General features: G+C 42.8%; 1 protein-coding gene across 5 annotated transcripts in view; it reads left to right on the top strand.

The window, feature by feature from the left end:
* The window catches only part of Ralgapa2 (Ral GTPase activating protein catalytic subunit alpha 2), a 271,068-nt gene that overhangs the window by 240,558 nt on the left and 12,976 nt on the right, over positions 1–17,534 (top strand). For all 5 annotated transcript variants that reach the window (XR_013108860.1, XR_013108861.1, XR_013108862.1 and 2 more), the window contains one exon: positions 10,873–10,994. Coding sequence is in view for 2 of the 5 variants with exons in the window: in XM_076929914.1 (XP_076786029.1) it covers positions 10,873–10,994 (122 nt within the window). In the remaining 3 variants the exon portion in view is untranslated. Of the gene's footprint in view, positions 1–10,872; positions 10,995–17,534 lie in introns of those variants that run through there.

The raw sequence follows: 17,534 nt of genomic DNA, 5'->3' as shown, positions 1-17,534 counted from the left end.
AGATAATAATGCAGCTAGGAGGTCACCATGGATGCCAGATTAGCTATAAAAATTGCCAATTTACTTTGTGCCACTTTGGTTCTAGAGAGGGTAGAGATAGAGCTGCCTATTCTCAACCCCTTATCAGCATCAAACATCACAATTGGAGGATTAACTTACATTTGCACATTGCATATTTCCAAACTAAAAAAAAAATTAAAAGATAAAACTGAAACAGCACAATGTAAAGCAAGAGGCCAGCCTTTGAGAGTTCTTGCTACTTGCCCCATGGCCATAATGCCATCCATGCCTCTGTCCATTGGATTTGCCGATGCTCAGGAGTTTGGGCTCTCATTATTATTCATGGGGTGAGCTCAGGATTGTTTGGTCTCTAATCTTGTCTTTTTGAGGTTTTCAGAACCCTTCAATAGGTCCATGAGTATGAAAGGGCTTCACAAATAGTAGAACACTGTGCCAACACTACATTTTTATTTTATAAATATTGGATCTTTTATTTCTTCTCTGTGAGATATCACCCTGAATAGAACTCTGAATAATTATAAGATAATCTTATCATAATATGCTTTAGAATTTTTCAACCTACTTCAATCCTTGGTGTGAAAGTTGGGGATTATAAGAGCCAAAACTGAGAGGAGAACTGAGGAGCAAGGAAATGCTTTCCTCACTTCTCGGGGCGGGGGTGGGGGGAAAGGGACATACAGGAAGCACTGAGTAAATACCAGATGGATGGGTGTGTGTGTATGTGTGCTTGCAGGCACAATAATCTAAAGAGTGAAAGAATAAGGAGGGAGAAGATGTGTATGGGATGAGCCGCCAGGGTGGGTGCATGTCTGGCTGCCTCGCCTGGGGACTTGGGATACAGTCCTATTTTCCATGTGAGCTGAGAGAACATGTCCATCTCCGTATACATGAGTACAGAATGGCTCCAAAGGGTATTTTGCTCATCTAGGCCATGTCTTCTGCCATTAATATAAAACTGCTGATTTAATGGAGCCGCTTTTGATCTATCAAGAAAAGACACACCTAATTCAATTTGGCTATTTTTCTAAGAGTAAGTGTCTTAATCTGCAAGAGAATGATTTGATTATGATTTAAAGTAATAATATTGCAGTCACATTTTTAGTCACGAAGATGATATCGAATGACTCTACGAAGCTTAAGTGGAAAGTCCCAGAGAACAGTGAGAACTGGGACTTCAGCAGTGTCCAAGCCATTTCTGTTATATTTTCAGAGTGTAATTTTGTTGGGATGGATGGGACTTTGAATTTGGCTTATAAAATGTAAAAACAGACAATCTTCATCAAAATGCAAAATAGACTAAACCCAGAATATAACGACATAGAAACTCAAGATGCAAACACCTGTCTTTTTTTTTTTTTTTTAATCTAACGCATCCTTCTTGAAGTACATGGTGTCAGTAGAAAATTTCTTTTCGACCTTTGTTTCCACTGAGACAAGCTCATTTTTGTATTGCCCTCTGGATTACAAAGAAAAAGTTAAAGAAAAAAATTATTGCCGGGCAGTGGTGGTGAATGCCTTTAATCCCAGCACTTGGGAGGCAGAGGCAGGCGGATTTCTGAGTTCGAGGCCAGCCTGGTCTACAGAGTGAGTTCCAGGACAGCCAGGACTACACAGAGAAACCCTGTCTCAAAAAAAAAAAAAAAAGAGAGAGAGAGAGAGAAAAAGTTAAGGTGCCCAGAAGCGACTACTGAAATGAGGGAAGATGCTGAGAAAGTGTGTGTTCCACACCTGCTGACACCATCTTCCAAGTACAAAGGACAAAGAACAACTGAACAGCTTCTACTTAGAGCTCACTTAGAACATCGGGTTCTTGTACCTGACAACCTGCAGGGTCACTGGTGTGCAGAACCAGGGGTACCAACTAAGCCTAGGGTCCAGCAAGATGACAGAACATGGACGAGCCTGGCAGGAGGGCTCTAAGGAAGAAGAGAGTGAGAGAGAGAAGGCTTGCATGATTTTATCCTGTGGAAGGCCGGTGTGCTGCCCTGCTACAGGAGTTCCCACCCTGCAGAGAGAGCCACATGCCATTGTGCCATGCCTGTTCTAACTGAAACACAGTTAGCTTCTTTACTTTGCATTTGTTTCTTCTCTGAGTAGGAGAGCTGAGAAAAGGACACTGATTTCCTCTTCATTTTATAAATGGCTATGTGGACTTGGCCCTCTGTCTGCAGAGATGTCACTCATCTTTACACACAGAGGAGCATTCTGAGCTCAAGAGGCAGCCTGTGGCTGAGAACAAGGTGAGAAAGACAACCTGCTGGCTGCATCTTCGAGGTCTGGAACAAAACACCCCACTTGGCCTTCAGTCTTCTCCATGAACAAACAAATCCTGAGAATACAAGCTCCAGGAAGGAACGGCATGGGTAGGAATAATGAGATAGAACCTATCAAACACTTGGACAGAAAAGCACCAGCTCACTCCAGCTGGTACTGGTACACACTATACCCACCCATGACTGGTGCAACAACAGCTGAGGTGCACCTACCAGGGCCTCACTGATGCTCAGAATGTGGCATGGCTCATGCCACAGACACTTAAACTGAAGGGCAGGAAAGTGGAATCTTTTCCCATTAGGGTGGGCTGCTGCAAAGCACCCTGAAAAAGTAGTTGCCTTCAGAGAAGGCTGTGATTTGGTGGTAGAGAGTACCTGCCTCATATATAGTGGCCTTGGGTTCCATCCTCTGCACAGAAGGAGGAAAAGAAGAAGGAGAGGGAGACCGAAGATAAGGGGAGGAAGAATACTGTACACTGCACGTCTCCAAGATTACTCCATCCACTATATCTGAGCCTCATGCTGGACTCTGCCTCATATTTTCTTTCTAGAATCCCTTTAGTACCAAGAATAATGCTCCTTCTTCAGCACCAAGCAGAAGTGTCACAGGAAAGCACCACCACCTTACAAAGTCTTCAGCCCAGTGAGCTTTACTTGAGGATTGGGAAACACATGGTGTCTCCTCCAGGAGTCACCAGGAAAACATCCACTCCACTCAGAATATTCGTTCTTCAGGTCATGCTCTGTTTAAAAGAACTCCCTTCACAGCCTCCAGCCAAGATCAGCAGAGGGTATGGAATAGTACCATTGAGTCTGTTGTAAACTCAACACCATTTCAGCAACCCTTGGGAGATTTTATGATCGAGCTCGAGAGCAAAGCGTCAGTCTTCTACCAGGGAAATTGTGATGTGGGTTAGTGGTAGAGCCTTTACCTGGTATGTGTGAGACCCTGGGTGAGTAGCTCACTTAAATTTCCTGGACATTCCCCCTTACCCCGCACAAACAGTGGATCAGATGCCTAAGATGTAAATGAAGAGCTTTTCCCTTCCAGCTTCCCCAAACTACTCTCTGACAAGATGAAGTGTCACCCCACTCTCCTCTGGCATTTTGGTCTTGCCCAGGGCAGATGTTTGACAAGCCAGCCATGCCCATAGTACAGTAGCGGGTCCTAGGGCTACAGATGAAAATGTACTCTGTGCTGCGACATAGTGTTCAGTTCTCTCTGCCCAGTGTGGCTCCTGCCTTAGTGAATGTTTTCCACACGTTCTGTCTTGGATAACATCAGTTCCTTTAATATCAAGTGACAGCTGTTCTGATGCTTTGAAACACCAAGGACCTTTGTGATATTAGAATTCCCCCAGATTTCCAGCTGGGGTTCCACAGCTTCAGTGTTGCTGTCTTGCTCTGATAAGTCTGTGGTGCATTTTGGTTTCAGGTACAGATCAGCAGCTCTGTTTATCAGTCAGGTGTTAGGGCACCCCTGCACATTGCCAGTGCTCTAGCCACTGAGTCATTTCTCCAGCCTCCATTTTTATTGATCTTTAAATGTATAGAAGGAAGGAAAAAAAAATTTAACTAAAGCTCAGAGTTCGTAAACATTATTTAAAAAGCAGCCATTTCCTTAAAGTGAAGTCAAGAAAGTCAGTGGAGAACTTAGGATCATGATAATGATTTCTATCGAGTCTGAGGGCCATTCATAGGCAGCGGCTCAAATTCACTCTACAGCCCAGGCTGGCCTTGAACTTTCATCTTCCTGCCTCAGCCTCCTGTGTGCATCAGACAATTGTCACTCCACCTAGTGTTTGTTTTATTCTTAGAATCAACCTATATGTAAACTAATTTGTAGACTAAATAGAAATGGCTTTTAGTCTTCAATATCAGAATCCTTGTTCAGTAATTAGTAAATAATTTAGTTCAATTGCATTGTACTAGATAATGCTTAGAGTGTATTTTATTTAATAATTTTTCACTTAGCAGGCTGATGTAGAGCTAAAAGTTCACGTGTATTCCTATTTAATCATCTCCTCTTTTAGGCTTTGCCATCAACTAGACTCAAGGCATTTTCAGATGCCATACATTTCTAATTGTCTTCTACTTAGTCAACACTTCATGAATATGAAATGTCATCAGAAGAGTCCCAGTGGTCACTGCTGTGATTGCAGTGTAAAGTACCTGTTTGGCTTTTACCATAGATCTTTGGGATGACCTATGAAAGAGAAACCATCCAAAAGACACTGCCTCCTTCCTCCCAGAAATCAAGCCATTGGCAGGAACACCCAGAACTGTGAGACATCAATTGTTCCAACTGATCTCTTACTTCTCTAGTGGGTTTCATCAGCCAAATAGCCTGTTGAGTCATTTCCCACCCAATTTGACAGCATTTTCTCAAGAACTGAAATTTACAGAATGACTAATTTTCTTGTCAGTTACAGTTTTACTTTCATGAGACTTTGATTGATGGATCGTGGGCATTTTCTCACGTGTCGGTGGTAAGGTGCTCCAGGAGAATTGGAGAAGACAGAAATGGAAAAGGCAGTGATTAAAGATGTGCTCCTTACCCGCCAGTCCCCAGGGAAGAACAGAGCTGACCACCTCTTATGGATCAAATCCATGGCATCCTTGTAGTGCCTCAGATCCTAAGAGGAAGCCTTTGATTCCTTTGCTGATGGTCTGGGGATATGAGAGCAGACCTCCTCCAAAAGTCTAATTTAATAGCCTAGGAAAATCTGCTTTCCCCCATTTCCATTTGTTCTTATCATTTCCTCAGAATTACTCTTAAACTTAGTTATATGGGTGTTTTCTTCTTTTTGAGCAGTCATGGACTACCCCCTCCAGGAGCGTCTCATTAGGGCTGGAGACCTAATCTAATATCTCATACCTCCATGTGTTTCATTTCCTCTCCCAGAGCATCCACTTCATGCAATTGCATTATTCAGTCAAGTCTCCTCTTCATGTCACCAGGCTGTGACATTTACATTGAATGATTCATGTGTTTGCAATCTTAAATAGTCCTAACATTGAAATTTGCATTCTACTGAAAGACAAACAGACTCTCCATGGAAAGGATGTATGGCTTTGGGGTATAATTTCATATGCTCCCATGCTGGTCATTTTGGAATTTCATCCATTTATTTAAAGCGAGGCATGGCTACCTGAACCCTCCTGTGGTGTGCCTTGTCTGGTGGCAGGTACCTACAAGTTTCAAGGATCAGAAGTGCATCAGGTCAGGGCCTCTGATTCTAACTGTGACCCCTCAATCAGGCTGTTCTGTCCCCAACTCCTCTCACTTTTTCTGCCTTTTCACCTCTCCTCAAATGTATGTTTGCCACATGCCCCCAAAATGTATCACCTGCTTCCTCAGGTGTACAAAGAATAAGTAAATTTTTGAGCCTTTTATCCAAGCCCAATAATTATAATTATCAGAATCACTAGAACATATAGGCAAGTTAAGATCTTGAGATAAGAAGTTCTCCTGGGTTTTCCAGGTGGTCACTAAATCCAGAGACAAGTGTCCTGCTGATAGACACACAAAGAAGAGGAAGTCATGTGCCCATACAAGCAAGAGTGCAAACATCCTCCTGGCATCTAAAGAAAGGAGGACAGAATTTTCCAGAGCTCCTGAGGGGAAGGGAGTACAGCTCTTTTGTTTGGGGATCTGGCCTTCCAGAACTAGTAAGAGAGAAAATTTGTAAGCCCTTGACTTTGTGGTCCTTTTTAGCAGCACCAGAAAGCTAATTAGCTCAGGAACTGGCTCTGTGATGGGATGGCGATGATCCTTGATAGACTAAGGGGACCGAACAGTGTCAGCACTGGAGCAGGTTCCAGAATTCTTCAGGGGAGTATGTGACACCTCTGACAGTTCTGAATCATGACTTCCTCTCCTTTGCAGATGGCTGTTAGAGAGTCAGAAGGCTGGTAGCCAGGGTGACAGCTAGCTTTGGGCTTGTTTATGTCACTAATAAGTTCCTGCAAATGTTAGGGAACTTCAGGATAGGGACATGAACTGACTGGTATGGAACTCACCACAATATCAGGAGGCAGCCTTCCCCTCAGGCCAGTATTAATATCATGTCCAGACCTGGAGAATGTAGAGAAGGGCTGAGCAACACAGGTTCCAAATGTTTAAAAAAAAAAAAATGCAACCTGCACAGGACAGATGATCAAAATGCTGAACAGTCAACCATCACAGAACCTGAGGTAGAAGAGAAGAGGCAGAAGGAAATGGGAGAGGGAAGAGGGAGATTAAAATGGGGGGATTGTGTTTTCTGTATTTCACGCAGTCAGCGTGTTCTCTGTGTACCCAGGTTTACATTGTAGGTTGGTTTTTATACCCGTATATATTTAAGTTGGGTGGTTTGTCCTCACTGGGAGTTTAGCTCCCAACCCTGCATGAGATCCTGAACTTAATCCATGTATTCTGGAATCTGTGATCTTCATGGAGAGTGAAAGTTAGAAAATCTAGATTCTCATCCCAGTTCTAGTGTAGGGGTAACTGTGATACCAGAAAGCACTTGATGGTTCTGAGCTAACATTTTTTTCTTCAGTAATGTAGTTTGGTGGCTACAGAGCCTAACCAGAGCCACTCCCAGCTCACCCATTGCAATGTTCCTTGAACAGAACCTATGAGCCCACACTAGGGTGGCCAGAGCAGGCCATCCATACTTACCTGCCTCTTTTACATAGGATCCTGGGCAGAGGGCTCCATTAATCTGCCCATTTTACCTCTATGACAAGTGATCTTGCAAGGAGCAGCTTATCCCTTCACTCATCTTGTGAGGAAAAGGGCCCAAACTGAAACCTAGGCCTTTCACCAGAAGCAAGAGCCTTCCTTATTGTCTGTCATGTTGTTGCTGTTCTAAAGTATCAAATAATAATCAGACTACAGTTGGAAGTCTGGGGTTGGATTCCCATCCGAGTCTGCGAGGTGTGTGTTGATTATAACCATGGAGACAGCCCAGTAGAGTATTAATAACTTGTGTGATTTGTATGTAAGAATGTAGGAGTAGTTTGCTCAGGAAGCTCAAATACAACCAGGTGTAGCAGCTCCTGTCTGTGGTCCCAAGCAGTTGTCAGGTAGAGGCAGGAGGATGGTGTATTCCAGGCCGAGCTGGGGCTACACAGTAAAGGCCCCACTGAGAGGGTAAGGAACGACAAATACAAGGTGGGTTTCTGCTCAGGAATTTGAAAGTTCTCTGGGTTGAGTGAACAAACTGCTTCTTTGAAAGTATTTATATCACATTAGTGAGGTAGTCATTCAGAATAGAATTAAAAGTTTTGTGTTTATAGGGTACTTTCAGGAGAGGAGAGAGTAGTATTTAGTATTAAAATGGGTTAACACCCATAAATCTAACGATTTATGTCTTAGTGCCTCGTCAGCCTCCTACAGATGCCTGAGGAGGGTCTTACAGTCATTTTGATATATACTGATATATCTCTTTTTTTTTTCCTTTTCTTGAAGCTCTGTGGATAATAAGTGTCAGACAATATTGCTCCAATTCACCTTTGCTCATAGTTTCAGTACATTTAGTTAAGATCCTTGGGGTAAAATATTTATTGTGCAAACATGAAGACCTCAGTTCAGATCCCCAGTGCTCCCACCTAAAAGCTGGGCTCAGGAGCAGGAGTTTGTAATCCTAGTGTGTTATGGGAGCATAGAGACTAGCCGACCTGAGGGCTCACTGACCAGCCAGTCTAGCCAAAGCAGCAAGTTTTAGGTCTCAAAACTTAAACCAGGGCTATATTTTTTGCTAAGATTGCTAAACAAATGATTTGGGGCATTCATGTGTTCTTGTCTGCTCAAAGCACTATTCAAGCTAAGATGATACTTGCTTTCTCTTTGTCATGGTATTTAACATGCACTGGCTTGGATCCAAATAAGTGGCATTTGATGTCTCTTAGTCTTGCCCAACCCACCATGGATATTTCTCTCAATGACAATACAAGTTTAATGCTAGTTAACACTGCTGAGAGACCAGTGGAGAATGGGTGTGACTTGTAACAGTCTAGGGCTTGAATGGCAATCCTTCTGTAAAGGATCATTTCTTCCTTTGATATCCAATTCTGGAAGCAGTTTTGGTTCTCTCTGTTGTTTATAGATATAAGACTCAGACCATAAATATTCACAGAGTGGGAAAATCCCAAAACTTGATACCTGCTTCCTGTGGCTGCAGCAGTGGACTTCCTCCTAAGAGTCCAGACCTCTCAGTCATGACAGGGACCAGCCCCTTGACAGTTGGATGGTGTCATCCAAGGTGAGAATGATGGACAGCCACCTGGGATCTCTGTGCACCATTCCTTCTGTAGGCTTGATTGTGAGTTTGATTAAGAAGGCTACTTTCCAGAGAAGTCTTCCATGGAGAATCTAGCAGAGGGCACACACATTTCTGTGTTAGCCTCCATTGTCCCCAGCTCTGTATGGGGATGTGTTAGATGCAGTGGGACCTTTCAGGAAACAGCAGGACAATACTAGGCAGAGTGTGACAAGTCTTTAGAGGGACATGCTTGCTCTAACCCAGGCCCACAAGCAGACTGTACTGAAAGGGGGGAGCCATGAATTGAACATTGACAGTGGGCCACAGCAGTCTGAAGGCTCAGGTGGTTGTCAACCATAAGTTTAGCTCAGCTCTTTGAGTAATTTGTCACGCCTGGCTCAGCCCCTGCTGGGCCAGCACGTGCCAGCTTAGTGTCAGAGGGCCTGTTCGCCAGACGGCCACTCAGGCCTAACATCCTGCTGTTCCCCGGACCAGCGGCTTGCTGGGGCCATACACGGAGGGCCGCTCTGTGGTGACAGCCAAGTGCTGTGCAGAATGAGCATGCTCATAATGAGACGTGAATGGCATTAGTGGGTCCCTCTAGAATTGGGCCTGAGCAGGCACCTCTCGCTGAGGAAGTTTGGCAGCCTGTTCATTAAGGCAAGTCACCAGGAGTTCAGCTTGCAGCCCAGGCCTGGGGCTGTTGTGACCATCCACAGAAGAAAATCATATATCTTCAGAGGGGCCACTTTTGAAAGCTTCCAGTGCATATTCTCCATTTTTCTAAGAGTTTCTAAGGGAAATTCTAGCATGAAGCAGATCCCAGTATTACTTTCTACGTTTGTGCCTGCACCAGATCCTGTATCTGCAGTTTGACTTGGTAACTATTGAACGTTGAAATATACAGATCAGGGCAGAGAAGCATAGCGATTCCTTATGCACCTCAGTTAATGAACATTTAAATCGTGATGGTCACACATGGCTCCCAGGTGAGTCAGCATTGCTCCAGAGTGCCTCAGGTCCCCTTGTGGTATGACTCCATTCCTGAAGATATAAAAGAGTGGGGAGAGAGAACCTGCACCCGGAAATCAGTGTCAAGACTTTGCCAAAAGAAAATAGAGAAGTGTCTCCAGTTTTAAAACAAGCTCTAGAGAAAGCACTTGGAAGGGCACAATCATTCCCAACTTATCTTGTAAAGATTGTTTTAGGACACATAGAATGTTAGTGACACACAGAATCATGTTTCTTCTTTGCGGCCCAAGATAAAAAAATCCAAGGGGAATCTATGTGCCCTGGGTTTTGTGTTCATGAAGAAATTGCACAATTTCAAAATAATCAAAACACATCCTTTAACTTTTGCATCAATAATGAGGAAGGGAAAATGAGACGTCACGCTGGCTTCCCTCAGTGCTAATTCCTAAAGTTATATGTGCAGCGCCTCCATTCATTGTCAGATCATTCTGACGGTTCCTGTTATTGGAAGTGCATGATTCACCTTCAGAGGAAACAGAAGCCTCACACAAAGGGGAAGATTTGCTTTCTGCCCTGTGAAAGGCAGCCACACGCAGGGGTCCTATTAAGACAGCTGGAAAGTTGCTTCAGCGTGTTACGCTTGTAAGTTTTATTGGTGACTGGTTTTTGATTACACATTTGAATGTTGTGTGTTCCGGGCTGCAGCTTTAATTAGAAGGCAGTGGTTTCTTTCCTTCTTTTTTTTTTTTTTTTTTTTTGCAGTTGCACCGTACACCATTTGCTACATCCTCCCTCCACCTCCATCTTTACTTTCTAATGTCATCTTTACCCTGCTCAGAGGCTCTGCTGCCCCTGCAGAATATAATTCCTGGCCTCCTCCTCCCAATTAGTTATGTTTCTTTACCTTTGTTGAAAGTGTTCGCCATCATATCATCAGCTCTTACTTGAAGTATCAGTTCCTTGTGTCCTTAGACCGAGATGAGAATTCTTGCTACCTAAATCCAGAGTGAAGAGGAAGCCTGTCACACCATACCATTGCAATGTTGTTAGACCCGACCACCTTCCTTCTGGTTTAAGTCAGCCTTCAGTGCTTTGCTATAATCCTGTAACTTTAATATATATATATTGATGATACTGTTGGATATAAATGAAGTCTGAAAGAAATCTAGGTCTCAAAACTAGCATCTCACTATTATGTATAATCAAATATTTAACTTTATGGCAAAATGCTAAAGAGTTTCCAAGATGGTTTTCACACAGAATGGGAAAGCTGACTAACTGCATTTAAAACAAGTCCCCCACTGCTCTGCATGCCATTTTGCACGTGTGTTTGTCTCCTTAACTAATTACTGCAGCTACGAAGAGCGAGCTCTGTATCTGGAAGCAATAATTCAAAACCACCGGGAAGTCATGACATTTGAGGATTTTGCAGCTCAAGTCTTTTCTCCTTCTCCCAGCTACTCTCTCAGTGGAACGGGTGAGTGTCTACATTATTCTCTTCCCCTCCCTCTTAAGACGTATTTAAGTAGCAGATGTACACCTGTTTTTCACAGATAAATGCTTGCAAATTTAAGAAGAACGTTCTCCCTCTGAATCAACTAATGAATTTCAAAAGGAATGATGACATTCATTTTAATTTGTTTTGTATCCGAGCTGTTCGCTGTGTTCCTTTCTTCCGCTATCCTGTTAACCCTCGAATCTAGCAAGGTTAATGAACTTTTTCTCAATAATGTGCTCCGGTTCATTCAGGAGTGTGAGTTTCTTGCTGAGCTGGGAATATGTTGTTTAAAAGCGATGCCCAAATCACTGCATACTTATCAGAAAAGAGTTCCTCACAGTTGAGGCCGTTGCTTCTAATGCTAAATGGGGATTATGCCACTGAGATACTAGGGTCAGGGATTAATGCTGGAGACAGCGAAGGACAGTGTCCCCAGGCCCATCATTACAGAGGGCCACGTGCATGCTGCTCTCTGGAGTAGTTGGTGTCATGTGGACAAGCCACTGTCCAGAGCAGCACCTTGTATGGAGCCTTTAGAAAGTAGATTATAATGGCTTTCATTTAGTAGGTCAGTGGAGTTACAGAATGTTCCACGGATTTCCTTATTTTTAGATACATACTATTTCTATATAATACTATCAATTTCAAAAAAAATATGTCCTGCCACTTAAAATGTTGATATGATTATTATGGGTTTTTTTCAAAGAATAAAATTATTACTAGTAAATTTCCACATGCTGTTACAGGCTAATTGCCTGTGAGAGAGTCAGTGGAATATTTAGTTTACAGCATGACGAAATTCTCAATGAGGGGCTTCCTTTGCCTTCCCTGGTTTCAGCATAGCTATAAGGATGCTTAATAGATTTCTAGCCTGTGTTAATTGCTTCTGAACACAGGCTTGCTTCTCCTGTGCTGACTTGTTAACAAATATCTTACACACAAAGTGAAAAAAATTAAATTCAGTGAAATAAATCACTTACAAATAAAATCAGCCATGCGTCATTGTTTAACATCGCTGGCTGCAGTCCGTGCCTCTTGGAGCTTTGTTGGGAGATAAGAGAGAGAGGCAGGCACTTGCATGGGAAGCCAGGAGCAGCAGGCAGAAGGCTTGGGAGATAAGCAAGCTGGCAGAGGTGCAGAGCTCCATTTACATAATCACGCCTCTGCTTCCTGGTGAGGCGAGAGAAACACAGGGATGGCCTCTATTGATCTTTGTTGAACTGGGATACTGAGCAACATGAGAAAAGCTTATAACTTAAAGCTTTGATTAATGTTTCTTACATTAAAAAAGTAGAACAGCTGTGAATTGAATTCTTTTATACGCTCTGCCAGCATTCTATCTAAGACAAGAAAAAAATCTGTTTCAAGGGAAATGAAGATTTCATACCCAGTCTGGCTAGAGGTTTAAAATTGTGTCTAATTTTTCAGTGAAAGAACAGGAGGAATTCACAGCAAGCTAATGCTTTAGAGCTCTGTTCAGCCTCTCTCATCCTTTGGAGACACTGGGACTTGGTTTTTCTCAGTGGAGGCTTTTGTTTTGGTTTTGGGTTTTTTTTTGTTTTTTGTTTTTTGTTTTTTTTTCTTTTTTTTTTGCTTTTTTTAACTTCTAAGAAAACATTTCATTTCTTAAAATAAAAGAAAAAACTAAATAAGAATTAAATATTTATATTTCTTGACTTTTATTTTTAAAGTTGATGACGAGCATTATTATTGAAATAGTCACGGGTGTTATTTTCTGTGTATATCTTAGCCTCTGTATAAGTAAAGTTCATAATTATTCAGCCAATTTGGATTCAGTTTCTAGAACTGTAGAAGCATTTTGACTTGTGTGACTGCTTTGAAGAAGGATAGTTAATACTTTTGGGGGAATGTCCTGCTTTTTTGTTTTGTTTTTTGTTCTTCTTAGTTATTTAATAAAAACTCTGGCAGCTTGTCAGGGCAGACATTAGCACTTTTATATATGGGGCAAGAATCCAAATACAGAACACCAAAGCGAATCAGCATCAGCATCCCGTCAGGGTCACAGCTTCTACTTGCCCTGCATAGTGATAAGGAGAGAAATAAGATGTATTTGAAGTGCAGTGTGAGGCAGTGCAGTGAGGATAGGGTTCATGAGTGCACAGGCACCCTCTCAGAGCTGTGTTCTCCCTGGTGTATGGGCACACTTCACCTCTACATTCACAGAGGAAAAACACTTTTCACTTATTCACGGTGATTTTTTTTTTTTTAATTTTCTTGGGACAAGCACATTAAGACCAGATGAGCCCAGCCCAGCTAACTTACACTCAGAGACTAAGGTAAAGTCTGCTCTTCCAGCCAACAGGCCAACCGGACCCTGGACTGCCTACGCTCCCACAGTGCACACATGGTCTAGTCAAACTCTCTGTGGCCATTTATGTCATCAAAGCAGGGCCATGGGCTTCCAGGCTCCTTATGTACATATGCACAGACTTCCTTAGAATATAGTCTTTAAGGAAGATACCTGCATTGTATAGTATAGCAGAGCCAGAAAGTAGCACACAGTCCCACTGTAGAGAGATGTGCAGGTGAGCTTGACCAGAGACTCTATTGATGGGAAATGCCTGTGCCTCCCACACTCCCTGACCGCAGTGCCCTAGGGACCAGAACACCCAAATGAGTGCACTTCTGTCCCTGAGCTCTGAATTGGGACATGGACTCATATATAAGAGTTCATCTTCTGACAATGGCTTTAAAAAGAGGATTCATTTCCCAAGCAGAAATACTATTTTAAAGCAGCCCTTTGTATCTGTTGCATCCATTGTTTGAATTAATAATATTCTGTATAAAAGGTATTTGGATAGCTTTTTTACCTAGCCCTGACTGCAGTTTGCCATTTGATCCCTTATCTTATTGGCAAACGATAAATAATCCGAAAGGTAGTCAATATTAATATCTATATGTTTTATTCTTGCATATTTGTATGTGCTTAACCCACACAGCTATGTGAGTAAAGCACTAAGTTTGTGTTTTCATGTTATCAAGGAAGGGGAGCAGCAGAAGAAGCCTGCTTGTAAAGGGTTAACTGGAATGGGCACCCTCGAGTGCTAGGGAGGGACTGATGTAATCACTGCAGCTCACAGCCAAGTGCATCTGTTCACCATGAGGTCATTCTTCTGCATGCTAATGACCTGGAGAATCCAGTCTGATGTTTGACATTATCCAAAGGGATATAGTGTAAATCTTTACCTTTGGGAGCTGTTCTTACTGAACAAAAAGGGGTAAAGAAACTTGTTTGCACTTACATGGGGATTTCCTTGTTGCTGGGGTTTTTGGTGGTTTGGGTTTTTGTTTTGTTTTGTTTTGTTTTGTTTTGTTTTGTTTTGTTTTGTTTCACCCTCTGAAGCTGCTCTAAAGATTGTGTCTGGACCTTAAAATCTTGGAGGAATCCACTTGTGTTTGTTGATAAGTGAATCCCAAAATAACTGTTATGGTCACAGCTAGCAATTTGGCAATTGAGAGTAGTAGGTATGTCTCATGTAATATCTAACATTCAGCATTTAAATTTACCTTGGTCAGAAGCTGGTGAGAATGTTTTTATTTGTATAAAACCAAGTTCAAGGAGATTTGTTCTCTGTAACCCTGGATTGGCTGGTGTTTGCTTGAGATGCCAACACTAGTTATGGCTTCTGCCCACTTCAATATTGCTGTGGAGGGCCAGCAGAGGGAGCACAGGTCTTTGTTTATTTGTTAGCCTCAAAAACATAGCCCTTGATTTCTCTTAAGACAGGGTCAGCAGTACTTTCTCCTTCATGACAGATGAGGTTGCAAAGGTTCCAGGATAATAAAGCAAGTGGGAGAAAATGTGTCACCCCGACGTTGTTCCACTAGCTGCTGCTTGAATGTAGGTCATATTTGGGGCTTAAGCCAGATTAGTCTGGGTCAGTCTTAAGATGCTGCCACTGCCCAAAGCTGCAAACTTTCCTCGTTCTCAGATGTGTGTCTGGATCACGTCTTGAAAAGAAATACTGTGTTCATGACAAATGAACAATATTCCTTTCCAAGTTCATCTTAGAATAGACTTTTGTCATTCTTTTCTCCTTTTCACTACAACAGCTTTTGACATTGTACCAGAAGCCCTAACTTGGTCCACTTGGTGGGAGCCAATAAAATAAATTCACAAAGCCGAAGACAAGTGCTACATCTTGGTCCCAAAGGGACTCTGGGATGTAGATGCTACACTAGTCCTGGAGTTCCCTGGCCTTTTCCCCGAGGGGTGAAGTTCCACCAGCTTCCCCTTCCTGAGGCCACCATATATGGGTGCTCACTATACCAGCATCTTATAGGCTTATGATTCTGTATATAGATCCTGGAAGAAATAATTTACTGGGCAATTAATAATCAAGTTAGCCCCCAGAAGCAGACAGGTAAAGTCCAACCCTGATTCAACAAGCTTTTCATGCTGGTTAAAAAGATAATCCCCTGTATATCACTCAGTCAGTATCCCTTCTTTCCCTCAATCTCCCTTCCTCCATCCCTGTTAAAGTGGTTTCAGTAAAGCTTAGATTGATGGCACAGCTATGCTTATACTTCTTACGTATTTAGCTTTATCATAGCTTAGGGAAACAAGCAAAGAACATCAGAGAATGTGGAGATAGAAGGGACTTCAGAGAATACCAAGTCTAGCCTCTTCTTAGTAGTTTTGACTAAGTGAAGCATAAACCATGAATGAACAACCAAAGATTGCAGACAAGTTTGATAGCATAGCCCTCACCTTCTGTTCCACACACAGACACAACAACCCCAGTGCCTGCACTGGGATGATGGTCCTGTAAATCAAGCAACAGTGGCTGGTTTGTTGTTGATATTATAGCCCAGAATTAAATTTGAAAATTACATGTAGAGACCCCAGAAATTTTCCGTAAACATAAGTTCTCTTATGTCACTCAAGAGCTCACAACCAGCCCAACTTACACCCTCAGCACATTTGACTGTCCCTGGCCAAAGTGTTGCCACGTCTTCTGTAGATGGATAACTGCCTCCATCCCAACAATGCCATCTGCTCCCAGCCTAGATCCCTTCCACACAGCCAGCTCAATTCTGACCCTTTTTGCTTTTGTTTTGTGACGTATACATGTATTCTTGAAAAGGTGAGAAGATATTGATAGAAAGCTCTTAACCAGTCTTAATCCCATCACTCAGAGCCAGCTTGCCTCCTCGGCGAAACACTGTATTTTAGAGTTATCAACTTACAGTGGCTTTGTGTAACTCTTACAAGTGCAGGAACATCTGCATTTCTGTCTCATTGTTTTATAGAACATGTAACTCTGTAGTGTGTGTGTTTATCTAAGGGGGCTATAAATTCTTTAAAGAATAATGCCTGCCATCTCTTTTTTTTTACAACACATGTGACAGGAGGAAAATAGAAAAGCAGGGCAGAAAGAAGTCAGGTTGTTGCTTTCAGTGGTACAGGTGTGTCTCCAGACCACAGATGTGTTGGGTCTGATGCAAGATGCAGAACAAACACCTATAATTACATTTCATCTGCCTTCTCCCTTCGTGATCTCTTAGGAAAAGTGGGTCAGTGACGACCAATATGGTCAAAGCCTGGTGTGGGGAGACGGGGAAAGCCGGGAGCCAGGTTAATCCCCAGGCTGGCTAGTGCAGTTCTGAGTAACTGAAACTTGATTCTGGGTGCTTTTGTAAGTGATGCTCAGGGTTTCAGAGAGAACTCTCCATGGCCCTGTTTGTCACCACACTGTTTTGTGCTTATTCATCCCTGTATCCGTTTAACACTCCGTTACTCCCCTCCTGTTGCTCTGGGAGACAGACAGAGGTGAGACATATTTTTCCATTTGGTCAGCTAGAAAGTGATACTGTAGCCTGTCAGATGTGACATCTCTGAGATGGCTCTGCCCTCCGTAGGCTGCTGCCACTGAGCAGACCTCTAAAGGGTACTTAAGGATACACACAGAGTTCTCGGACCCTTGAGAAGACCTGTGTCTCTTCTTTTGTGGTAATGAGTCTTAAGAGAGAAAAAAAGATATGCATGAATGCTCTATGTCCAAAAATTTTTTTAAAATCCTAGATAGTTACAACAAAATGTACCTACAAGTGAAAGCAACTCTCCTGGCCATGACTTGAACTCTCCTGAGGCGGGCTGTACCGTCTGTCCTGTGATTCTGGAGCTTAGGAACAGGAGCTTGCCTCCTGTGTCCTGCACCATCCACTGATCATTCAGCTTTTACCTTTGCAACACTGGCTGAGAACTTAAAAGCTCTTCCACAAGACCAGGATGGACTGAATAGATTGGGGAAGAGCCTTTCAGACACTCTTAAGCCCTCCAGACCTTGACCAGTGTTGGGACTTGAGTCCATAGCTTCTGAAAATGGGAGCTGACATATTAGAGTTGTTTAGAATGTGTGTTTGTGGAAGCACCTCAGAGCATCTGGTTCCTATGAGATACTGTAGTCACTCAATCCTGCTTCCTTCCAGGATTTTATGTGCAGGTGGCATCTCTTTCCCGCCTAACTGCTAATTATGGCTCAGGGGACTCTGAAG

Source organism: Arvicanthis niloticus, chromosome 2 (assembly GCF_011762505.2).
Source record: "Arvicanthis niloticus isolate mArvNil1 chromosome 2, mArvNil1.pat.X, whole genome shotgun sequence".
NCBI classification, from domain to species: Eukaryota; Metazoa; Chordata; class Mammalia; order Rodentia; family Muridae; genus Arvicanthis; species Arvicanthis niloticus.
The sequence above is the reverse complement of the archived record's forward strand: the minus strand, read 5'-3'. Positions and strand labels throughout refer to the sequence as shown.